Source organism: Puntigrus tetrazona, chromosome 8, assembly GCF_018831695.1.
Source record: "Puntigrus tetrazona isolate hp1 chromosome 8, ASM1883169v1, whole genome shotgun sequence".
In the NCBI taxonomy this organism is placed as follows: Eukaryota; Metazoa; Chordata; class Actinopteri; order Cypriniformes; family Cyprinidae; genus Puntigrus; species Puntigrus tetrazona.
In genome coordinates, this window is record NC_056706.1 from 11813194 (window position 1) to 11838276 (window position 25083).

Sequence of the window (25083 nt, forward strand, 5' to 3'; positions counted from 1 at the left end):
GGGTTTACCAAACTAATTAAAACGTAAAAAAAATATATATATTTTAATAAGAAAAAATTGGTGTCAATGAATGACACTTGTATCACCGATCCTCCAGTTTTATCAGTTGCGAATATTTTACGATTCGTTTTTGATTAGTCTAAGTCTTGATTAGTTTTTTTTTAATGAATCTGTTGATATGCTTCATAAACGAGACTGAGCTATTTAATAATGGGTCTAAATTCAAATGAATTAATTCGTGAATAGAATCGGTTATGTTCGGTTCTTGAGTACTGAACAGAGAATCGACGTATCAAACGTAACGTGTTACTAAACCGATCGTCTGAAGCGATTGTGTTCAAAAGAACCGTTTGCTGGAATTGATTCGGACCTCGCGTTTTAAGATGCCTCCCTGTCCATCACAGGTCCAACTGGGAAGGCCCCGCCCAACAATTATAAAAGTGTGCATGCCATTAGCCATCCATCAGGCAAAGAGGGACAAGAGCAAGATGGAAAGGGACGCACATTCATCCAAAGGCCCAGGAGACAGCAGTGCAGTGTGTAGGTGGGTGTATACTTCAGCACTAGTGTGCAGGTCAGTAGTTCTCTGGTTGTTGCAGAGCCACTAAGCACGCAAACAATTAGAGGAAGAAATAAATTAAGGTAAAGCTTATACGGATAGCGAGGCCCAAGTCTCGTTTGTGTAGAAGTCACCCTACAAACTCGCTGTTTATTCTATAGAAAAGAAACGGGCGCCGCTGGTTGGTCGGCGCGCGACCTGCGTGACGTGTCTGCAGCGCTTCGCTCCGTTTACTTGCTCTAACGACTGCATTAAAGCAGGCTTTTCTGCAGGATCTGAAAATGGATCGGTATCGCACGCCGTGGAGGCAGTCGAGAAAAGGCAGCTCGAACGTGGAAAGAGTAGTCTGCAGGTAGTTTCGAGGGGTTTTTTTTGACCGGATGAAAAGTTAGTTTTTAGTCCCGATCATCTGTTTGAAAGAGTGACTTTTCCTGCTTTAACGTTTCTCGGCGCAGATGTTTACATCCGGTTACGGCAGCGAGCGATTTGTTTTTGTTTTAGTAAAGATTAGTGCAGTTACAACAGACATCGCGATGGTTATTGAACTTTAAACTGCGACGTAACTTAGTTTGAAAAGACCGTTGCACGATTTGTTAGTTCTTTATTCTTAAAGCCTTACAGTTTCCGTATACTACCGTAGTCAATAACAGTAAAGGTTCAAACTGCTACTATTTACTTTTCTTGACTTAATGTTGCAAGTTTTCATAAACACGTGAAAGACCTGCTTCAGTTTGTCAATAAATGTCTGCAATTAGCATGTTGTGTTTTGCAGGCAGTTCATCAATGGATCTTGTCGCTATGGTCCAAGCTGTTACTATCTACACGAGTTTCCTGTAGTTCCATCGTTTCAAGTTCATTGTAGGTACTTCCAGAAAGGTGGCTGCTGGTTTGGTGACCGTTGCAGGTAAGGAGCCAGCTGACCTTCTTCTTTTTTTCTTTTTTTTCTTTTTTTGAACAATATGGATGAAAAGCTGCTTGAGTTGTATGTCTTGCAGGTATCTCCATGTTCCTCCAGCGGGTGAAGGTTCTTCAGGGAGCAGCAGACGCGGCTCAGCACCTGCAGTGTTTCCCTCAGCGCTGGTGGGACGTTCCCTGGCTGACCGTCGAGGATCTGAGCCCACTCTTCCACCTCAAGGAGCCTACAGCCTGAATCGAAGGGGTTCAGAGCCTTTGGTCACAAGTATGAATGTGCTGCAGCAGAACTTTGAGCACTGGACTGCAGGCATTGCAGAGGAGGAAGAGTTTGGGGTTGTGGAAGATGGACCTCCCCAGCAGGGTATCACTGTTTAGTCAGGCTTTTCTTTGAAACTACACATTGCGTTTTCCTTTTATGAAATTAATTGTCCTCTTCAGATGCAATGAGAACGCTACAACAAATGGGTGCTACAGACTCCAGTTCTTCAGACAACTACAGCTCTGCAGCTTTTTTACTTGGTGCAGCACCTGTCGAAGTCCAAAAAATAACAGTGTCTGAAGCTGAAACACAGGTCACAAACGCAACACTTCTGTAGCTTCTAGATGAAGCTTTCATCGGCATGGGTTTAATGAAATATTATTGGATTATAGGTGATCAGTTCACCAGAGAGACCACATCAGGGTGGTGCTGCAGTATCGACAGAGCATCAGCATTCAAGGGCCTTTGACCAAAGCAAAGATGTGGCCTGTGGCATCTGCATGGACAAAATTTCTGAGAAATCCACCCCTCAGGAACGGCGTTACGGCATCCTGCCCAACTGCAATCATGCTTTCTGCATCAGCTGCATTGTTACCTGGCGAAAAACAAAGGACTTCCAGGAGGATGTCATCAAGTAAATTTTATCTTTCTCATTCTCCCTTCTGCATGTAAAAAAACAAAAACATTTAATAATTTTGTGTGTATATAATACAATTTTATTTAATAGGGGCTGTCCACAGTGCAGAGTGAAATCCTCCTTTTACATTCCCAGCAAGCACTGGGTCTGTGATGGCGAGGAAAAGGCGTCATTGATAGCTGCATTCAAGGAAAGAAGCAGGTCAGAATGGTTCTCCTTCATGTGGTCATTTGTAGTGGTTTATTTGATTTTTCTTTACGTTTTTGATTCTGATATTTTATTTACCTCTAGTAAGTTAAAGTGCACTTTCTTCATGCGTCATGGATGCTGCCCCTTTAAGTCGGAGTGTATCTACAGCCATGATGTGCCTCCTAATCACACACACCGTCGCAGGCGCTCGGCACCCAGGGTAACATTACGTTTGAACTAATTTGACTATAATGCACTACATTGAGTAGCCATTTTAATCTGATTTTGTTTTTTAGGACACAGCTGAGATGTTGGAGGATTTGGGCATTGATGGCATCCAACTTTGGAGCTACATTTTTGCCCTTACTCTATTGGATGAAGATGATGATGAACTTCTGGATTTTCTTGATGACTAAGGACCTTCTAGAGTCATGTACATGTCGGCTTAGCCTTGAGTGAGCTTTGCTTATCTTCTGCACTGAAATTATAATTGTCTCTTTAGGGGCTGGCTTTACTTTAGCTAGCCCTAAATGTTTGGCTAAATCTTTAGCTGTGTAGATTCACTACGTGTGTTTTTGTATGAGTGTGAAAGTCTTTTGCCTTTAGTTTAAGGGAGGGGGTAAAAAAAGTTTGAATGCTCGGATCTCAAATTGAGTGTCTTTTTTTTCAGGTTGAGTTGGAGAAACTAGGGCAAAAAGTTAATGTTAACTGAGTGCATGGTCACTTATTTCAGCTTGCTATTCACTTGTTGATCGTTTAGTACTTCCATCTGTGCAGATTCCATATTGTTGCACCCTTTTGTCTGATACCTTTATGAAATCTGATTTTAATTTTGTATACTTCGTGTAGTGGTTTATAATTGCCGGTATTTTGCAAAACACTAAATGTGCAACCTGTCAGCAGGCTATTGTATTGTTTTCCTCTGCAGTGTTAACAGGTTATACCAAGACTTGATGTCACCAATTTTATTACTTTTTATTACATGTTTATATTCAAAGAAGTGAATAAAAAAAAGTTCCACTGTTTGCCTTAACTGATCTTTCTGTCTCTTTTTAATTTGTATGTGAGCCACATGGTCTATGGCGCTGCCAGTAACATAGCTACAGATGATTTGAGGAGGGTGAAGGGCACTTTGAATTATTATTATTATTTTTATTTTATTTTTTTAATACTCCCATTGTAAAATAAGGTAACAGCAAGCAAAAGTAGTTCAGAATGTCGCCGGAGGGTGTCGCATACAATTCCGCTCCAAACCTGCAGGGGTCTTCAGTGTGCAATAACCGTTTGTTTAGAGCCACATAAAGAAATGATTCGAAACTTGGTACAACGATTTCCTACAAGCTTTAAGCGGTGTTATGAGCTGTCATAGTTTTGGTGAAGCGTTTTGATACGACTATAACTCGAATGATAGCAGTGGCAGGACTCGTAAGTGGCGTCCGATGTCTGTAATTGAGTTCCGGTGATGGATCTGAAAGCTCTGTTGCAGCGTTTTGACGGACGGTCCCGGTTGCTTCTTCATTCGCTGCATTCAGGAGCAGCCGGGGCGAGCAATGCGCAGACAGTTTTCAATAAACAGCGCAGGTCTGATCCAGACTTCACGTTAAATCCGTTTTTAGAAACTTTGTGCCAGCAAGAAGCATGTGTGCACGAGGATGCGCTCGTTCTGTAAGTTCACCTTCAAAAATCTTTTTTTCTTTAGAAAATGTCACCTGGCGAGCTCTTCTTTTTGGACTTTCGCATGTAACTAGTGATATATAAGAAGCTGTCTTTTTTTAAAAGAAAAAATGAACTTTTGTTTAGCTGTCTTACGAGTCAATATGTGAAAAAGTTATTTCCTGTTATTTACCTGTTGATTTCTAAAAATAATTTACATATGTGCATTATAATATAAATTTGCACTTATCACAAAAGAGTTCCATTGTTAAATACACTGAAATTGTTTGTGCAAGTAATTCTTCTTTTTTGTTTTACAGTAAACCTTTGGTGTGCCTGTTTTCTGCAGGCTTTAAACGGAATCTGCTGTGTTTTCTACATCTGATTAACCCTGAACTGCCCAAAGACCATGTTCTCCCCCTGCTTCAGTGTCTGACTCAGGATGATGTGGAAAATCAGTGGACGTGTGCCTTAATCAAGCAGCTCCAGAGAGATATTGAGGGCACTGGGAAAGGGACCCCCCTCACCTCAGACTGTACAGGGAAACTAAAGAGTCTCTGTGAGAGATTCAGGAACGCTAATGCGAAAGGAAATTGGGCCTCTTGTTTTAAAGAGCTTGAAGCAGAGAATAAGGGGAGCGACGTGACCGTTTTATCTCAGAAAAAGAGGAAAAGCGACAACATGGATCATGATGGAGACGCCCAAGAAGATCAACAAAGTAAAAGGGTAAAGATGGATTTCTGTCCAAGTCAAGAAGAAGAGAGGTTGACTGAAGAGGAGGAACTTAAAATGAGAACGTCCCAGCTGGAACGGAGTGCTGCTTCTGAATCACAGGCTCGCTCTGATGTGTTGGGGTCTTCAAAAGACTTGCCAGACCACCTGAAGGTAAAGGGATCAGAGCAGTTCAGTGCAGTTACACTGATTTTCATTCTCGCATATATCCAGTTAAAAGATCATAGGCATAGATACGTTATTAAAATCTCTTCATGCATTAACTTCAAAAAAGTTATTGCTCTTTAGCATAAATGCAGTTGTAATGTTTTAACATTTCCTTTTTAGGCTGCTGTTCCTGTGATCAAAGAATTACTGGACACAGAGTCAACGGTAACAAATCTGCTTTATTATGCAAATGCACAATACGCTTTGATCTTTTTTAATTTGGGGGAAAAAAAGAAAACAAAATAGTTTTTTCCTTCACAGTGGGATGAGAGCTCTGTGTCTGCTCTGAAAGTATTTCATGAATGTGACCCCAGTGAGGTTTGTGTTGTTTCACTTGAAAATGAAATGCTTTTAGGATTCGTTACTCCAGTAATGTTTAGGTTAGTACGGTTGTTTCTGATCACAGGTGGAAGTGTTGTGTTCGATGCTGTGTTTGTCTGAAGCATCTGAACAGAGTTTACCTCAGTTCTGTAGCTGTCTGTTGGAACTGTCGCCAGACCTCAGTCACAGCACCGCTTCTGCTCTGATCACGCATCTTCTGCTGCCAAAAGTTAGTATGTTTACATCTGTCACAAGTTACCGTCTTAAAAATGTTTTACTCACAATATTGAATCAGACCATATAGGGGAAAATGTGTGTTAGTTTGTAAGTGTAAAGGTTTGTGATTGGTAATATTTTTTCAGCATTAAAGAAATAGTTCACCCAAAACCTAAGCATAAATCTTTAATTTAACAAATTAGCTTCGTAAAATTACAGTTGAACCATTGATGTCACATGGACTGTGACAAAAAAAAGCTCAAAAAGGGTGAATGTTTCCTTTAAATTCATCAAAAGTGAGGGCAAGAAAAAAGCTTGAATGTTCTATTAATTTCACTCTAATTTAAAATAGTATTTTATACTACACCACCGTGTTACTGACTCAAATATAAGCAGCCTTAGAGAGCTTGAGAGACTGTAAAAACATCAAAAACTGACTTTGATCTTGAGTGCATATAGTGTTCGATGTTTTTTTTTTTTTTTTTTTATGGTTTGTTTTCAGTTGATTTTGTCAGTGTCATGCTTTAAACGCAAATTTTAAGTGTTGCTGTTATATAAATATATATTTACCGTATGTAAGCTTAATCACACTTCTATTTTCTCTGCCTTAGGTTCTGTCCCTTGCAGAACCTGCCTCTCGTTGTTTGGTAACAGCAGTGATGTCTCTTTGCACTCGTTACCCCAGGCCAGCCTGCTATGCTCTGATAGAGCCAATCTTACAGAAGGGTCAAACCGGTACGAGTATGTTTTTTTTTTTTTTGGTCCTAGATTAGCTAGCAAGATTACCATTTATATTTATTATATACTTATTTTTAATTTAATCTGTTTAGTAGATACTAATTATGTTTTCTTTAGGAAGCTCCCAGACAGAGTTACTCTGTAGACTGGTAGTGGACTGCCTTGAGCAACATCACAGGGTTCTTGTATTTCGGTTAGTCTGAAGATCACCATTCAGTTTTTTTAGAAAGAAATAGGGCTCGGTCATTTCTGGAAATGTAATTTGACACAGTTTAGTTGATTACGGAAATTTCAAATCTTGTCAAATCTTAGAACAATACTTGGAGTCTCCTGGGATGAGGGAGTGTTATCCGTCATCCATGCACTGTTGGATTCAAAGGTACTTTACAAAGCTATTTTGAATCTTTAAGAGTCTATTAGTCCTATGTTAATGGTGTCCGTTGTTATGCTCACAGCTTGAGCTGACCGAGGAGGATTTCTCTCTCTTCACCAATCAGCTTTGCAGTCAGTCTCCACATTTCAGTACATCTATGAAGTTTGCCAAAATGTTGCTGAGCATCTTGACCAAGTATCAGTCAAATGTGAGTATAACTGCAATGACTCTAAATAACTAATTCAGAAACTTAAAAAAAACTACAATTTTAAGCAAATATAAATTATAATTTTAAGATCTTCACAAGCAACTAGACTGCTACGAAAACTAATTATGCTCCATACGCAAACTTCAGAGTCATGGAAAGTAACCAGTGAACACAATAATAAATATCTAGATGTTGAAGTGTTTTTAAAGCCAACTGCTGATTTAGATTTTTTAGGTTTGTTTGTTTGTTTTTGCTTTCAGGTGAATCCTGCATGCCGCCACACACTTTCCAGTTGCCTATCTTTCAATCAAACCTTCCTCAAGAAATCATTGCAGGCTGCATTAAAACGGATTTCCCTTTAAATCATTTAATGCCCATTTTAAATTCCACTTTACTAGATGAGTTTCAGTCAATCTGATTGTATAATATTGTAAGTGTAATAAAAACGTCTTCATATTGTATAGTTGTATTGATATATATCATTTTTATTTTATTTTTTAAATAGGTTTCTATGTAAGTACAGGTATTTCTCAGTTGCTTGAGGCCGGCATTTAACACATTTGAAGTGAAAGTACATGAACACATACTATGTGTGGAGAGCATTCACTTACTATTATCTAATTTCTGTATATTTTGTGGGTATATATATATATATATATATATATATATATATATATATATATATATATATATATATATATATATATATATACACTTATTTCTTTATAGTATTTATTAAACCTAATAGTTTATACAATCTGAACGCTTTAGGATGAATTATTGTGATTGATTAGAAATGCATATAATTTAATGTGATTACTTAAGTTACATTCTTACAAATATTTTAATCGTAATATTGAATTAGACCATATGGGGAAAATGTGTATAGAATTGAATGTAATGGCGCACACACGTTTTTGGACACATTTGTGGAATGTGATGTTCTCCGCTGGTTATATATTTCTGTGGCCACAACAATCATGGCGGCTCCGGAAGTCCGTTATCCACACACAGGCGCATATATTCGACGCCACTTCCCTTCGTACTTCCTTTTTCGAGCTCCGTGTGAAAGGAGAGGCATCGCGGCAAAATGAGGCACGTGAGAATTGTCCATATATGAAGTATTTAGTGCTTTATGACGTTTTATTTAGCCGTTTAATAGCTATACAAGTAAATATATCAAGCAAGTAAAATCAGTCGGAGAGCTTTAGATTTGTTTTCCTTGATAATCTCGAGCAGGTCTTGAGCGCTATCTCGCAGCGCACCGGCTCATCTGGAAAGCAATCCGGTTTAATCTGACAAGTATTTAATTTCATCTGAAGTTATAACTGTTCTGATGGTTATTATTCAAGTCTAACTTACGTAATAAATGTATATTGAGGTTTAGGAAACTGAGTTTAGAGGCATGTTAGTAATGCATTCACCGGTCCGTCAGTATGCACTCAGAATATATTGTAGCCATGGGAATAATAATTTAATGTGTTTTTATTTGGTAACAGCAAGGTCTCAAGAGACACTTTGTACGAGGCTGTTCGGGAGGTCCAGGCAGGTGCCCGTCTTAAGAAAAGAAAGTGAGTCTGGTCATAGTGTGTTTTTATTAGGTCACGGCACAAGATTGTAGTATGAACTTTTATTGTATCTGTCTATAGGACTTTTAATTTGTTTGCAAGTATTTCAGTTGTGCGTGTCAATTGTATTGTGTAGAAAATGATTGATACTTCATGCTTAACTTGCCATTTTATGTTTAAGGTTTCTTGAGACTGTGGAGCTGCAGATCAGCTTGAAGAACTACGATCCCCAGAAGGACAAGCGTTTCTCAGGCACTGTCAGGTTCGACCCTTTACTGTATCACCCAGCCTTCTGTCTGCCTGACCTTTGTTCTGCATTAATAAATATCTGGATATTCTGACATGGTAGTTATTTGGTTAAATTGCATAAGCCGGCAGCTTAAAGGCAGGCAGTGTAGAACAGTCTCGGGTAGTCTGTCTGAACCATCCCTTCTCTGGCTTGGTGAAGCAGGCGGACCCCTACCCTGGGTCTTAAAACATGAGGGGAGGCTATAGGTGACGGCGTTCACGCCGTCATACCTAAGCCGACCATTTTATTATATGCCTGTGCTATCAACACCTGGTTCCAGCTGAGGTGGTATGGGTAAGACTCTTCAGTTCTGCCTCAACGTAGGTCAAAAGGGGTCCGATATGCTTCTATTTGTCAGTCATTGTCTTCCATTGCCCCTCACAGGCTGAAGACCACCCCACGTCCCAAGTTCTCCGTGTGCGTCCTTGGTGACCAGCAGCATTGTGATGAAGCCAAGGCCGCTGAGCTTCCACACATGGACATCGAGGCTCTTAAAAAGCTCAACAAGAACAAGAAACTGGTCAAGAAGCTGGGTGAGTTTCCTTATGAAAGAACATTAGCGATCAGACATGTACGTGTTTGGTTCTGTAGTTTGTTCTGGGTTTATTCTACCTATTGATGCATCTTTTTTGCTGCTTTTTAGCAAAGAAGTATGATGCTTTCCTGGCTTCAGAGTCTCTGATCAAGCAGATTCCTCGTATCCTGGGACCTGGCCTCAACAAAGCAGGAAAGTTCCCCTCTCTGCTCACTCATAACGAGAACCTGGGCACCAAGGTGGATGAAGTCAAATCCACCATCAAATTCCAGATGAAGAAGGTATGTTTTTTGACAATGTATGAGTGTTTCTACAAATGTAAATGAAGTAATGGCTGCTGTAAATTTAGTTGTTACCTGTAACTTCATCTGTCGTGTTCAGGTTTTGTGTCTGGCTGTTGCTGTTGGTCACGTCAGGATGACCGAGGAAGAGCTGGTCTACAACATCCACCTGGCTGTTAACTTCCTGGTGTCTCTGCTGAAGAAGAACTGGCAGAACGTCAGAGCGCTCTACATCAAGAGCACCATGGGAAAGCCACAGCGCCTCTATTAGAGACTTGTTCCTCCAATTTTCTACAATAAATGTGGCGTTGATCCAAATCTCTTGTTTGTGTCTTTCCTAATGTCCTTTTAAAAAAAATCCTAAATATGCTCACTTGGTTGTGTAAAAATTGCACATTCATTGGAAGGTTTTCAGATGTTTGTGCTACAATTGTAGGGAGCTGTTAATGGCATGTAAAACCGCATCATGTGCATACATTTAAGAATTTTATAAAATGGCTACAGCATTACACGATGGCGATTTTTGTCTTGTATGCACACTAAGTTAAATATTTTGCAGTTGTTTCGTACCCTGATTTATTTGCTCGATTCTGGTATTGTCATTATAGTGTATGGCAGCCATGACTCAAAACAGTCGTTAGTCCGTCGGTTTCCTTCGCTCTCTCTTAATGGGATTAGAGCGTTAGCAGCAGGAAGAGAGGCTGAGAGCAAGAAATCACAGCAAATGTCATGGTAAGCACGAGTATGATTATCTTTATACTTTGTGGTCGTTACCTGAGCTGAAGCAGTAAATCTGAAAACGAGAACGACGACGTGTTCGTAGGGTTTTTGTTGACCATTCGTTGGCAGAATTCGTAACTTCAGTTTACAAAGTATTACGTTTAAAACGTCAAATGTTAAACATTTAGTGTTCCTGGAGAAACAATGATTCACATTAGTTAATTTTTTACAGTCCGGAACAGTCTTTTTTTACAGTTTTTTTTTTGACTAATTTTTTTGACTTATTTTGCAATTTACCGAGATGAACGAAATATTTGCAACAATTTAATTAGCTTTGTTTTGATGTAAAGTAGTAATTAATGAAATCGCAATAATATTACAATATAGTCTGTATGAACAATAACGTCTGATTAGGCCTGTGAAGACCAGCAAGTCCTGACCAACAATCAGACAGAGAACTGTGACTCTGAAGAAGGTAATGCCCAAACTATTTACTCACAATGCATTCATAATATATACAGGGTGCGTTCAAAAAGATTGTTACTTTCTACTTTTCTGAAGGGTCTAGCCATGAGGACCAAACTGCCTTGGAAGAGTCATCTGTTGTGGTGAGACTGGGTCCAAACAGGTGATTTTTTTTTTCAGATATGAAGAAAAGCTAGCTTTATATCAGCCATTTATTTGGTTATCCAGTTATTAGATTTTTGGTTTGTGGACACATTTCTGTACTATCTATTATTTCACTCCATCATAGTGTTGACCTGACAGAGGAGGAATTGGAGGTCAGTTCTGTTTGTTATAGATAGATACAGGGGTTGGACAATGAAACTGAAACACTGGCCAAGTTAGTGTTGTCAAGCCTGGTGGCCAATCTTCATTGATTGCACATTTCACCGGTAAGAGCAGAGTGTGAAGGTTTAATTAGCAGAGTACTAGCACAGTTTTGCTTAAAATATTTTAATGCACACAACATTGTGGGTGACATGGCAGGGCTGCTATAGCCAAACCTTTGGTCACTCGTGCAAATGTCGGTTTCAGTGGTGACAGCAGTGAAAATCTTGGACTGTGGACAATGTGAAACATATATTTTTTCTCTGATGAGTCCACCTTTTAGCCCCAAAGAAGCGTACCACCCAGATGGCCAGAGTGAAGCATGGGGGTGAATCAGTGATGGTTTGGGCTACAATATCATGGAATTCCTTAGACCTAATACTTGTGCTAGATGGACTACTGAACCATTCAAACCGTTCAAACATTGTATCCTGAAGGCAGTGCCGTGTATCAGGATGATAATGCACCAATATAAACAGCAAGACTGGTGATAGAGTGGTTTGATGAACATGAAAGTGAAGTTGAAGTTGAACTTTATCTCCCATGGCCTTCACAGTCACCAGATCTAAATATTATTGAGCCACTTTGGGGTGTTTTGGAGGAAACATTTTCCTCTACCAGCATCACGTGGCCAACCTGGCCACTATTTTGCAAGAAGAATGGCTCAGAATTTGGCCACTGTGCAGGACTTGTATCTGGCATTCCCAAAACTAACTGATGCTGTATTGACCCCAAAAGGAGGCCCTACACCATACTAATGAATTATTGTGGTCTAAAACCAGGCATTTCAGTTTCTTTGTCCAACCTATATATCTAGATAGATAAATGGAGATTATGAACTGATGGTTTTTAAGAATATCTTAAATAACTTCATAATTCTGTTCCCTGTGGATTTAATTTTTTTTTTTTAATCCACTTTTTTTTTTTTATTTGATTTAGCTTTTCATTAACTTACAACCCCCCTGTACAGGCTGCTTTCTCTCGGCTGTCTCTGGCCTTTCGCTGTGATCAGTACACGCTGTGCCAGAGGCTGGAGACAGAGGAACACGCTCGAGACAATGCTGAGGACAACCTCAAACTAGAAGTGGAAAGAGGCATGGAAGTGCTTGAGGTCAGACTCCAGTCTGAGAATAGCTTTTGTGAATCATTGCTGATTCACCCTATGCCAATTTATAGAATTGTATTTTTGCCACTAGACACTCAAGGGAATGTGTTTAGATATCACGCGTGCCGGGCTTCTCCAGCGTCTTGAGTTGTGTCTTAACATTATCGGAGGCACCATCGGAAGAATCTCCAACACAGCAGAGGTTCTTGGGGCTGTGCATCAGGTATCAGTCTTTACTCTGGCAGGAAAGCCTAGGAACATTGCAGTTGGTCCCATTAGATTTGGTGGTTTATTCAATGGACTTTTAATATATTCAGTCTCGTTCTGTGTGTGTGTGTAGGAAGCCAAAGTGAGCCATGCAGTGGAACTGATGGTGGCTCATGTGGAGAACTTGAAGCGCCGTCATGACAGAAACAGCACTGAATTGGAGGAGATGAAGAAACAGATAGAGAAAAGCAGCAGAGAGCGACATGTCAGTGAGCAGTGGGGTAGGAAAACACACATTCAGTTCTTTCACAAGAATTGTTCATTTCATCCTCTAGCATTTAAAAAAAAAAACGCATTTCTATCACTGCAGAGGAAACTGACACTATTGAAAAACTGGAAAAAGACGCACAGAAGGTATTAACTCCATTTCAGCATTATCCTGAAAATGTGATTTTGTTGTTTTTATTCATTTATGCTGATATATAAATCATGCATTATATGCTTTCTTAAGAGTCTCATGAGTATTATTCTTTTGTCTCAGCCTCAGTTACGGCGTAGAAAAAGTACAAACATCTTTGCAAAGCAAATCCAGGTTGGCGCACAATGAGTCTCAAACATTAATTTTAAATACGTGTAAGCGCACTTATCATTTTATTTTATTTTTCATTTGAAGAAGCAAAAAATGAAGGAGTCAGAAGCTATACTATCTTCAGTGACCAATGAGATCTGTGAAGAGATCAAATCAACCACAAAGAAACCAGACCACACAGATGACTGTCAAAAGAGCAGAGGGTACTTTGGATGCATTTGTGTATTTATAGTTGTGATGTAACAAAAGTAGTGACAGATCTTTTCTTCTGTATAGACAGCCTCAGGGATGATGTATTTTTGTAGGCCAAAACCTTGAAACAAATGAGCATTTTAGCACTTTCGGTTCTATTATCCTCAAGTAATTTTTTTCACTGGGTTTAAAATAAGGTCTGTAGTTTTTGTATTCTATTTATATATAGAATACAATCTTACATTGTATTCTATTGTTTTAAATATTTAAAGCTTTTTCTTATTTTGAAGAAGGCAGGTGCTAACAGTTGGTTAAATGCCATTATATTGTATTGGTGAACTCATCTAATCCCTAGTGGTTCGCTTTCACAGCTTCCTTATTTTTATAATCACACTCTTGCAAACTATTTTGACTTTATTTTAACTATCATACTAGATAAATACAGTATGATGAGCTGTTGACAGCTTAGTAGTTTATAACCTACATTTAATTTTTTACGTCTGGGAGAGGTAAAAAGCTAAATGGATAAAATTAAGCCCTGTTATATTTTTTTGTATTCCCAAGTAAAAAAGGGTATGAAACAATAAATTTTGGCATTAAATGTGTTGTAAATGTTGTTTTACGCTGACTTACTACAGTAAGTATAATTGATAAACATATCTAAGTGTTTATTAATTTCTTAATATCTTCCCATTTCTTTAGGGAAGCAGTACCTCAAGATGACAATCCCTCACAAACTGCCACATTGGATGGTCCTGAGGAGACATCTTCTGCCCAAATTCATCCTAACCAGACTATGAGACTTGAGCTGGACACCAGTTTTGTAAAAAAGTAGGTCACCTTAAACACAGGCAAATTGTTCTTGAAAGTCATGGAGAAAAGTTTCAGGAATAAAGAAAATTTTAATATATCATTGCTGACATGATTCACAAAGTTTGATTTAGTGCTGAGATTAACTTTGTTGCAATTAACAATAATATGAATATATTAACCTTTGTACATTTATGGAAATAACAGACACACAAGTTCAATGCCAGTATTACCTCATCAAAGACCGAGGAGGAAGGCGTCGCTTGAGCACAGTCATGCCTGGCTGAAGACATCTGAACACTACCTCAGAGACGGCGATAGATGTGTCATAAGCTCGTGAGTTACACACAATATTGATTTGCACGTTGTTTGTCTTTTATTGAATTAACAATCCACACTAATTGTGTGTATTGTTTGACACTCCACCTGCAGACAGCGCCCTCTTATGCAGTGGATGTATCGTTGCCGCTGGATAGTCCTTGTCATTTACCTCGCTGTTCTTTGCTCAATCATTATATTAGCCATATTAGTGTGGTTGCTGCAAACCCCCGTCTTATGGATGTGAAAATTGTAACAAATATCTACAGAAATGGAAATGTGATTAATATTTTGAAAGCACTGTTGATAGCTTTTAATTACTACTCGATAGAGGTTTTAACTTTGTTTTAGGAAATACTTTTGATGTATAGTTGCAAATGGTCCCAGAATAAAAATCTGACACTTGCACTCTACATCTGTTTTCTCAATGTCAATGTGAAGTTTCATAAAATGTGACAAAATGACAATAATGAGGATCTGTAATATTGTTTATTAAAGTGTATTATAAATAATATAAAATATACTTCATAATTAGTTAGTGTACAAACAAGAAGTAAAACATCTGGTATTAAAACTCACAGATGGATTATTCTTACAATGCATATTACAGTAGCAGAGCAACACTTCACTAATAAAAAAAGTAGTGTTAAGAAGGGGCAATATTAATTCACAAATAAAAATATGGAAAAATAATATATTAATTCATAATGTGTTAAATTAAATAAAATCATGGGGAAACTACGACATTACGTAATACAATAATTATGAAGAATCGTGTACCAGACACAAATATATCCTAAATGATGTCCTTTCCATGAGGGCATTCATTTGCAAAAAGTGGGCCACACTTTCCTGACATCAAGAAAATTACAATTATATTATACATTCATCATAAACATCTGGCATGTTGCCTTACAAGGAAGTCTTAGACTTGAAGCTTAATCACAAATGTAGGTATATATGGAATCGAGGCATATACTTCACCGGCTCAGCTCCAACTTGGTCAAAAAGTCTTGGTGAGAAGGAACATTCAGACTACATAAGTGAGTCCATTGGCTCAATAAATAAAAATAAAGACAGGTACAAAAAGAGTTCACTTGTTCTCTGTCATCTCCAGGTTTCATCTACCTGGTTACACCTGACTCACAATCTCAGAGTCTTCCTCTTCATACCACTGCAGAGGTGTGCCATCCGAAGCTCTTTGCAGAATCACTTTCTGAGAAACCTGGATAAGAACAAGAATGTTCATCATTCATTTACCAACAACAGAGTTCATTTATATTGATACTGATAATCACACATATTGTCCACATCTTTACCTGTTTATGAGGGGGAATCTGGTGGTAGGCGGGCGGTTCTGGGCGCTTGATCCGAATCGATCCTTGCCGTTCAAGTGAGCGGGGTTTGGATATGACTGTATTGTTTTTCTGGTGCCAGGTTTTGAGATCCCCTGATACCACATCACGAGGAAGCACACGGCTGGGGTGGTTGGGATATTCTCTTAGTGACGTTGTGCGGACCACCTTTGTGTATGGCGGGGGAGGCTTGATCATTCGTTTGGGTGATGTAACCTCGACCTTTGGGGGTTTATTAGTATGTACAGAATCAGATTGTGAATTCTGTCCGAGGTGCAGCCTCGCCATGTCCACCTGAAGTGGTGTCCCATTGATAATCTTTACTCGATTGGGGCCAGGCACGAGGTGAGGTGGGTTTTTGTTGTTGTTTTTGAGTGTACTGTGGCTGTTGAGTTGGCTTGGTCCTTTATTTGGAGTGGTGCGATGGTAGCCGTATGGAGGAGGACAGGGTTTGGGCGCCTCGGTGGTCGTCTCGCGGCTGGAGGAACTGCTGTATGAGGAAATGGACAGCTCTGAGCTGCTGTCTTCAGAGCTGCACTGATATAAGCGTTGAACTGAGTAGGCCAATGCGAAATCGGTCACTCGTCGACGCGGCAACTTGGTTCGGCCTCGTCCTAGGTCTGAGCTGGCCTTGGTCAATTCTGGTTTGCTTCTGGGGAGCCTGTTTGAGAGATGATAACAGATTAGTAATGCTGTACAAATACATTTTACTTTAAAACATTTATATGTACATTTATTATTATTGTATTATTAAATAGGTAAATGAATAGTTCAAATGAAACTCTTGTAACCAGGCTGTTTTGGGGTACCATTGACTTCCATAGTAGGAAACAAAAATACTATGGGAGTATTACAAACTTTCTTCAAAACAGGCAGAACAAAGAAATTCATATTGATTTGGAACTACAGAATTTTCATTTTTGGTTAAACCATTCCTTTAACACTAATGCGAAAATGCAAGGGTGTTTCTAATGCAGTGTCTATGGGAGGGATGGCAAATTTAAAACCATTCTCTATTCTGACTGCCGTTATCAGTCTCTGTCAATTTTTTTTTCCTTTTTTTGAAAGTATTGAGCAAATAGGAATGCAGAAAATATATGTGGTATTTCCCAAAATATATTTCACTTTCGTAAGTTTTAAAAATATAAATTTGAGCCATGTATTTGAACAGCTTTTAGGCAATCCTGAAGTACCAATACACTGTATATTAATTACCTGAAGGACTGTGAGAACTGTCGGCGCAGTGGCAGCTCTGGGGTGGAGGGGGCGCTGTTTGGCTGATTGTTTCGCACAGGCAGACTCTTAAACACAAACTGGGGTGCTGGAGGAAGTTCTGCCATTCTTGTGTCAGCTGGTGAGCTTGTTGGACTGCTGCTGACACAGAAGCACAACTGTTTTTAATATCAATAATATTGGCATACTGGAATGAATTGTAACGGTTCACTTAAGACTGCAGTAATGGCTGCTAAAAGCTCAGCTTTGCCATCACAGGAAAAAATTGTTAACCAAATGCTCTATCAAGTACATTTAAAACAGCTATGACAACACAAAGTAAAGGTATGCTTATATTGCGATTAAATATCTACCACGGGACTCAAAGCAAGAATATCCCACAATACCTTGAGCGGCTGCTGCATGCAGAGTGAGAAGGTTTTTGTTTCTGGTAGGGCTGGTCCAAGCTGGACTCCATCCATGGAGAGTTCTGGATGGGTGAGGCATCATAGTCCAGACTGGAACTGGAGCTGGATTGCTTTGGGCCGTTATTGGGCAAGAGAGTCAGACACTGGAAACCGCTGTCCGTGGAAGACCCCAGAACAGCTGGAGAAAAGGGAGCACAGTCTGAGTCTGTAGATGAAAGGCAATTTTTCTACGTTAGCAAACTCTTAAAGACTCCTAGACATCATACGAAAGTTTGATTTTGATGAAATAAAGGATTGCTTGCTTACCATCATCCAAGGCAACAGCATCAGACAGCGAGCTGTCATCAGACATACAAAGATCTGGAATGTACCAAGAAATATTTATTCATTCAAATTATATCTTTTTAGTAATGCAGTCAGTCGCTATTATATTGAGTCAAATGTAGTTCATATGAAAATCGACTGGCTGACCTCTCTGTCTGGATGAATAGCAGGTCTGTGGAGAGACACAGCCGTGGTTGATGCGGTGTTTCAGTATGACATCCTGCAGCTCTTTCAGCTTCTTCTCTTCACGTTTACACTGCTGCAGTCTGCTTTTCCTCACCGGTTTGCTGATGTGCTCCTCGAGGGAGAGCTTTCGGGCTGCTTCATAAATCTGCCGCTGCAGGGCAAAATCAGCCTCGAGCGCGTGCAGCTCAGACTCCTGGAGACCAACATTTCAGGGGGCAACCGCATGATTACAAGCTGAAAATGCTGAATTATGGATTAAACGCACCTCGTAAAAACTTTTTCCATATAGGAAGAACGGTTTCACCACCGTGAATAATAACATTTAACCTAGCCAGGTAGGCTCAAATAACAGTCAGCTGCATTAAAGCTATTAAAGTAATCTCTGTAGAAACTGTGGCCTATACCTCGCCATCTTGTGAAATAAAACCCTCATCCAGTTTGAAAGCGGCTCCAATGCGTCGCCGGACCTGAGGGGGTTTCTCGTCAGGCAGGAGAGGGTAATCGGAGGGCAGCTTTCCAGTCAGCTCCTGTTAAAACAAAGGCCATTTTAGTCTCAAAGAAAACAAACTTTATGTTTGTTAGTCAATACAAAACAAAAAAATTTCGAGCGAGCAGATGCTCGTCTTTATATTGTCGAAGTGACCACAAAGAGGTTTCTATGGTGTAATGATTAGGCCCTTAAATCTTCTCCCTGCTAGGCCAATAGTGAATGACAGACATGTGGGCTAACATGCAAAGAAGCATCTGTTTCTTGGACACTGCTTTAGTGCCTCCATTGAAGGGCTGTATTCAGAACAAGAAAATGCCTAGCTTAATCAGAGCAATCTGATTTACGCTTATGGGCCAGCTGACTTTTCTACAGAAACTTTCCTATTCTTTTGAAACTATGACACAATGTGTGTAGCGTGCAGTGTAATTTATGCTTGCACGTAATACAAACTGCTTTTCAAAACGGATTGGTAAGATTTCATCAAAACCATGTTCAATATTGATAAAAATAAGAAATGTTCAAGAGCATTAAATGTACAGGAATACATAAATACATATATTAAAATAGAAAACTTATTTTAAATGGCAACAATATTTCATAATATTACTGTTTCATTGTAAGTTTAAAATGACAAAAAAAACTAAAAACTTTCTACCAGCTCCAAACTTTTAACTGTAGTGTAATTGTTCAGCCTGTTAAGAAGTTATTATGCTTAATTAGGCCAGGCTTAAACTGCTCTAAACCAAAAAAAACCTTTTTATGGTACCAATTTATTGGCAGACGCTGGTTAATTTAGTCTTTTCAAATAAAAAGGGCTTTAATTTTGTGATTTGCTATAAGCTGTTTTTGGGGAGTGTCCATTGCTATTTTTTGTATTGGGCCATAAAAATATTTATCAAAGACATTTATGAAATTTCTATGGAGAACATAAATGGGAAATACCATATTGGCTGCCAGTTTTTTAAAACTGATTTTTTGGTCACAACTCAAGAATTTTCCACAGACCCTCAAGCTATTTGAGATGGTTTGATTTACATGTCAGTATAAGCCCTATGCTTAAAAAATTATATATACACATACAAAAAAATATGATACACAATGTCTATGAATTTAGCAAAGATGGCAATACTGCTGAAATTTTGACATTTATTTGTCACTTACAGCCTCTCTAATGCAGAGTTTCTTTAGCTCCAAGACACAAAGCCCCAGTCTGTCCTCAAGGGCCTGCTGCTTCAGCCTCATGGCACGTGTGTGAGTGCTCAGGTCCTTCACCGGAGACGTGGGACTGTCTGGGCCTAGATATCACATCACATTTCATTACACAAAGCGCACACATACAAGAAGATAGCAGTTGGCCTGCCCTGACAAAGTGAACTCTAGTGCTCATGCAAGAAACTGGAGTTTGAGTATCCGACTTTTCCAAATTTGTTACCAATATACTTCTCTCTTAAATATGAATTATTTATCATTAAATAAAATATAACAAAATAAAAGCACTCACCAGAGTTCAAAATGATCCCGCTATCAGAGTCACTGATCTCCTCCTTACAATCCATGTTTATTTGTGTTACTCTGCAGTTTTCAACAGTCTCCGAGATGTGACCTGGTGATGGGAAAGTGAAAAGAAATCCGTTGTTTGATTTAAAGCGCTCTCCAGTCCAGCAACCACTAAGTAAATTTGCCTTCCAAATAGTGGCTTGTGGCCGTGCGATTATGTAAAACCGAACCTCCCGAGGAGAGCCCTTCCCAGACACCTCAGCGTCTCCTCTACATCTGACAAAGCAACTGGTCTTTTGCCTCATCCACCCCTATTTCAGTCTGCGCACACACGCACACCCCCCTCCCCAAATGTTTGAATGTCTCAAAACACAATAGCCGCGCGCCCAGAGTTGACCGCACACATGTGGGGGTCTTATCCTTCCCATACAGCACCATAGCAACCTGGATCACTATGACCAAGCAGGCGTGTGTGAATTGTAATGAAGTGTGTTTGGGGGAAAACTAGAAGTCAACAGATGGCAAAAAGGACTCTCCCTCTCCCAAAGACTGCACCTGTTCTCTCCAAGACCCCCTCTCTTTCTTTCAGTGCCCACTCGCCGCAGCTTTGAAGTGGAACAATGTGTCCATGCTGATTCAGCCTCAGGCGGGACATGCTGATAACTTAGATAACCATGTCAGGGATTCTCTTATTACCATGAAGAAAACTTACAGGCAAAGTTTTTCTAAAGAATTGTTAGAAATAACGTTTAGGGACGTCTGACTGTGACGACTCAGGTTTCACAGGCCTGAGTATGGAGAAAGTAAGATGAGGAGATATTGCTGTGACATTTGCATAAAGTCTTGTTCTGTTATTGTAAAGGAACATGTGGGTAGAGTTTGAATGACAAATCATATCCTCTTACAGATGTAAAAGGAATCAATCAAGAAGAAAATGTATTACTGGTTTGTTTAAAGGGGAAGCTTAAAACTTTAAATCATGGCAGAATTGAATTAGGCAAGTTACAGCAACCATTATTAAACCTTTAGCCCATGTATACAGACATGAATAGTTTTCTGGAATGTTCCTATGACTGATTTGTGAAATGTTAATATAATATGCACAAAACACATATACATATATTAATTTTTATTAATTCCAGAAAATCAGTTAGCCTATCTAATTAATGAATTAAATGAAATCATATAATACCCACAACAAAGTTAAAATTACTAATGTGCACAAATAATAATATGTATGCATAGTGTGATTGTTTATTTATTTATCTTCACATATTCACAATCAGCGTACAACTATTCGAATTACTCGTATATGAGCGCCAAAAAGTTTGTATGGATGTTATGGAACAGTTTTAACATATTGATGAAATCCATTGATTTTAGGATCAAATCCAATTATATGTGTGTTTTAGAACGAGGCCCAATGGCTCCTTGTTATATCTAATGAGCGCTGGTGTCAAGCACGCAAAAATGTAGGACAGACGCTGTATTTATATAAACGCTATTTTGGGGGGAAATCTAGTTGCCCACCCACATCACTAGGGACAACATCCCTGCTAATGAGTCGGTGTGGATCCTTATCATCCCTCTTCCTGAGTTCAGAGGAAGAAAATTTGACAGGATGTGATCGTGGAGCCTCTAAAGGCTCTATCACCATTCGGTTCTGTAACTCATGTGGATGGATGCAGCTCAGCACAATAGAAAGCAGCCTGCTCCATCAGACACTCCAACTGCTGAAAAAAAATACCAGCAAAGCTCTGTGTCAACATGCCCGAGTGGCCAGTTTGCTGAGAGGACAGTATCTGCTGATACAACAAGACTTCCAGAGGGCAAAAGAAAGGCTGATGAAACTGCAGCAAAATTAGGTCACTGTGACACAAACTGTGCATTATTAAACAAAAAGCAACTCCCAATTTTAGTTCACCCCAAAATTGCAATTCTGCCACTACTAACTCACCCTGTGACTTTCTGCCATGAAAGACATGCAAAGTAATATAGAAGACTGTGCTGGCTGTACATTCAAATATGTGTTTGTTTCTCACACAAAGATATAGTTTGACTTCAGAAAATGTTTGTTAATGCATGGAACTTGTGTTTCCACTGCAGTAAGTATTGTATCTAATCAAAATGCAATCATACCATGTCAATATAGCACATGGGTCAAAGTTTATGATAAATTTATGGTACTTTTGCATTTTTGAAGCTTGAAAGCTTTAATCTCTATTCACTTTAAATAAAGACTGTATATAGAATTTAGAATTTACATGTACTACTATAAATGAGAGAAACTTTAATGCCCAATATAGTCTTTGAAATAAGAGTTAGTCGTCGCATTGCCAGTTGTTCCTTTTTAAAATTTTGGGGAAATTTCTGAATAAATTTTAGTACTTAATTACTGAATCATGATTTATTCAGGAAAACATTCATTCACACACAATTGTAACCAGCTATTTTATTCCTGATTTGAAATGTGATCTAAAAGAGTTTGGCAAGTAGTTTTTGAGATCCAAGTATTTCACCATTCTAGTAGATGACACATGCCTAAAATTTTCAAAATGGAAATTTTTCCTTGACTGTTTAAATGTGTGAAAATAGCAATCATCACAACCTTCATTACTTTTTTTGTGTTCCACAGAAGAAAGGAGATCATAAGGATATGGGATGAGTAAATTTTTGGATGACCTACTCCTCCAAACCCACAAACTGCACGCGCACATCCACCCTGAAAACACATTAGGTCTGTCTTGATTACTAAGCGCATTAAGCTCAGAAGAGCAGACAGGACGTAGTCTTCTCGACAGCGATCTCAGCAGCAGAAGAAAGACACAACAGATCCACCCATCCTCTCTCGCAGTCAAGCGTAAAGATGAGACATCAGCGAATAAGACCATTTTCAATAGTCTGCAATTCTCATGTCATCTCCCCCAGATTCCCAAACACCCTTTCCCATGAGTCTGTGGGGCTGTGATCTATTGGAATGCCTACTCGGCCAATTTCATTACCACTGCGGCCAGGTCTGGAATTCCCAGAGAGGGCCAGAGCTTGGAAAGTCTGACGGGAGACTTGAACATGACCCAGATTGTATGCGGAGCCTGTTATTATAGAGATGCTGAATCGTGTGGATGCAGATGTTATGGGAGCGACAGAATTTAGTGTGTGACTTATTTCCACAGCTGGTGCAAAGCCAAAAAACAGTCGAATGTTAATGAAGCCATCCAAAACATGGCGGGGAGCGAGAAAGAGAGAGAGTGAGTGAGTGAAGAGACTTGAAAGACAGCCTTTGTGATTCCACTTCTCTCCTTTCATCATGCCACTCGACGAAGATGAAGCGATTAATCAGAATGCACGACAAAAAGCCTCTCAAAGACAAAAACACCTTTGGTTGATGAATTAAAGAAAGTTTCTCTGCCAGTACACAGACTCACTGTCCTTTATGAATGGACATCCACTTCAGTCTGTATTCCAGTACAAAGTTAATTAAGATATAGCATGGATTACCATGGGCAAAGAAAAAAAAATCAACCCTGTAAGCTTTTATATCTGTTGGTGAAATTATCCTTTTAATGAACTTTTAACAGTTCTAATGTTTAGAATGGCTGTACCAATATCAGATGACTTGCATCAATGTTGAACAACACAGGCAAGAAACATGTCTTTTGAATGCATGGAGCTTGTAAAAAATGATAAGTCATTTGTGTATTGTAGTAAATCATAATGCAATCAACATCAAAACCAACTCGGGGCCCATAAATACCCATAAATTTAGATTTTATTTTAAAGTGGCAGTCTTTAATAATTTGCATGCTTCGAAGGGGTTGGATCACCTTATAAGCAGCACTAGTCCATGCAATGAAATGGTCAGCATTTATGTCTGTTGTTAATGTAGGTTTAAGTCCCAAAACCATAAACGCACTAAAAACATATTTACGAACACGAGTACAGAGCTTATCAAAGATTTAAGCGCATGCCTTCCAATGAATGATTTCATGGAGCCATTGTGCAAAGCTTTAATATAAAATAATTTCCACATGAAATGCGTTTGTTCCACACAAAAAAAAAAAAAGTAATCTCTCTTAATACGAATTATCTTTACCATACCTCTGCTTGCAGTATCCAGCCCAATACACGCCCTCCGTTCACTCCATTCCCGCAGATGCGCGTGTGCCGGCGACTCCACAGTGCGGCTGGATGTGGAGTCTTTACTCTAGCTAGCCAAAAGCCACTAGACTGTACCAACAGTAGTTGCGCAGGGGGGGAATGCGCCATTCAGCCGAAACATTCTCCAATTTGTATTAGGAGTGAAATACGTATAAACATTAATAGACGCATGCGTAACAGTTGAATGTGAAATAATTATAAATTGTGCTGGTTAAAAAGTGTAGATGTTAAAAACCGGGCGATACCACTGCAGCTACCCCCTATCGCGAATGTTTGTCTAGATGCTTGGTAAGCGTGCGTGATCTTTTGAAGGCAGCACACGCTTCTTCTGCGATAGGCGTGTCTACAGAGCCAGCGGGAGAAAACCGAGACAATAAGAGTTAAACAAGAGGACAGCTGGCGAATAGTCCTCTGGACTGTATGAATTGTGTCTGAAATGGCACGCTGCCACAATTCGATTGTTTTCCTGTGCGACGACGTGCCCGTTACTGTTCAAAGTAATTTGCTGAAAGAGCGTTTGACGAAACTGTCGTCAAGGTATAAAGATACACAAATTTCGAGAGCACAACATGGCTCGAGTTTCTTCCTACAAACGTTTCTTTGTCGATTTGCTTCCCATTTGCCTCCTGTTGTTACCTTCCCGATAAAGGCGGGCTACGGCAGATGGTCAGGCTTTCTTTCCTCGTGCTTCTCACTGAATTTAAAGATCAGCTAATTAAACGGGCATTTCCATGTGAAAGGACGTGGCCGTGGAGATTTCTCTCCGTACTGGCGAGGTGCAAAAGTGCCACCTGTAAATGCAAAGGCAGCGAGACACCGAATCGATTTGGGAATTCTAGTGTGGAGGAGGAAAAAGAGAATCCCATTTAAAGGATGACAGTTCGGTCGCCTGCTTGACAAAAGTAGGTCTAAAAGGATCATAAAAGTAATTGTCCCAAGTCAAAAGTATTAGGCCATTACTGGTGGGGGAAAAGAAAAACC

The 25083-nt window shown here is 39.4% G+C and overlaps 5 protein-coding genes across 12 annotated transcripts; 4 read left to right on the plus strand and 1 right to left on the minus strand.

Moving 5' to 3' along the window:
* Positions 1 to 445: 445 nt before the first annotated feature.
* Positions 446 to 3173, plus strand: mkrn4 (makorin, ring finger protein, 4). 3 transcript variants are annotated; one of them, XM_043246519.1, is made up of 8 exons: positions 446 to 574; positions 1332 to 1463; positions 1555 to 1835; positions 1913 to 2046; positions 2126 to 2367; positions 2461 to 2571; positions 2662 to 2779; positions 2856 to 3173. In XM_043246519.1, exons 1-8 carry the CDS (start codon positions 447 to 449, stop codon positions 2973 to 2975), a joined length of 1266 nt encoding a protein of 421 aa, XP_043102454.1. In that variant the 5' UTR covers position 446; the 3' UTR covers positions 2976 to 3173. The 3 variants fall into 3 exon arrangements, with proteins under 3 accessions (XP_043102454.1, XP_043102457.1, XP_043102456.1); XM_043246522.1 differs by having other exon boundaries at positions 460 to 544; XM_043246521.1 differs by lacking the exon at positions 446 to 574 and adding an exon at positions 759 to 911.
* A 690-nt stretch (positions 3174 to 3863) lies between these two features.
* fance (FA complementation group E) lies at positions 3864 to 7466 on the plus strand. 4 transcript variants are annotated; one of them, XM_043246482.1, is made up of 10 exons: positions 3864 to 4224; positions 4533 to 5097; positions 5272 to 5316; positions 5413 to 5469; positions 5558 to 5701; positions 6300 to 6423; positions 6544 to 6619; positions 6739 to 6805; positions 6882 to 7007; positions 7268 to 7466. In XM_043246482.1, exons 1-10 carry the CDS (start codon positions 4022 to 4024, stop codon positions 7367 to 7369), a joined length of 1509 nt encoding a protein of 502 aa, XP_043102417.1. In that variant the 5' UTR covers positions 3864 to 4021; the 3' UTR covers positions 7370 to 7466. The 4 variants fall into 4 exon arrangements, 3 of the variants coding, with proteins under 3 accessions (XP_043102417.1, XP_043102419.1, XP_043102420.1); XM_043246485.1 differs by having other exon boundaries at positions 4078 to 4224; positions 4562 to 5097; XR_006251577.1 differs by lacking the exon at positions 6544 to 6619 and having other exon boundaries at positions 7268 to 7290.
* A 511-nt stretch (positions 7467 to 7977) lies between these two features.
* On the plus strand, positions 7978 to 9998 carry rpl10a (ribosomal protein L10a). The gene is made up of 6 exons (XM_043246572.1): positions 7978 to 8102; positions 8507 to 8578; positions 8757 to 8837; positions 9249 to 9397; positions 9508 to 9680; positions 9781 to 9998. The coding sequence occupies exons 1-6, from the start codon at positions 8098 to 8100 to the stop codon at positions 9949 to 9951; spliced, it is 651 nt and encodes a 216-aa protein (XP_043102507.1). The 5' UTR covers positions 7978 to 8097; the 3' UTR covers positions 9952 to 9998.
* A 972-nt stretch (positions 9999 to 10970) lies between these two features.
* Positions 10971 to 14833, plus strand: si:ch211-163l21.11. The gene is made up of 10 exons (XM_043247381.1): positions 10971 to 11008; positions 12171 to 12342; positions 12428 to 12559; positions 12677 to 12824; positions 12914 to 12957; positions 13085 to 13135; positions 13217 to 13335; positions 14027 to 14155; positions 14342 to 14470; positions 14567 to 14833. The coding sequence occupies exons 1-10, from the start codon at positions 10971 to 10973 to the stop codon at positions 14697 to 14699; spliced, it is 1095 nt and encodes a 364-aa protein (XP_043103316.1). The 3' UTR covers positions 14700 to 14833.
* A 95-nt stretch (positions 14834 to 14928) lies between these two features.
* On the minus strand, positions 14929 to 24197 carry inavaa (innate immunity activator a). Of its 3 annotated transcripts, none has more exons than XM_043246461.1 (10): positions 24043 to 24197; positions 19949 to 20050; positions 19609 to 19742; positions 18362 to 18484; positions 17919 to 18150; positions 17754 to 17807; positions 17427 to 17625; positions 17023 to 17181; positions 15772 to 16468; positions 14929 to 15677 (listed from the first exon to the last, which is right to left on the minus strand). In XM_043246461.1, the coding sequence occupies exons 2-10, from the start codon at positions 20001 to 20003 to the stop codon at positions 15585 to 15587; spliced, it is 1746 nt and encodes a 581-aa protein (XP_043102396.1). In that variant the 5' UTR covers positions 20004 to 20050; positions 24043 to 24197; the 3' UTR covers positions 14929 to 15584. The 3 variants fall into 3 exon arrangements, with proteins under 3 accessions (XP_043102396.1, XP_043102395.1, XP_043102394.1); XM_043246460.1 differs by having other exon boundaries at positions 17023 to 17178; positions 17427 to 17652; XM_043246459.1 differs by having other exon boundaries at positions 17427 to 17652.
* Positions 24198 to 25083: the final 886 nt, after the last annotated feature.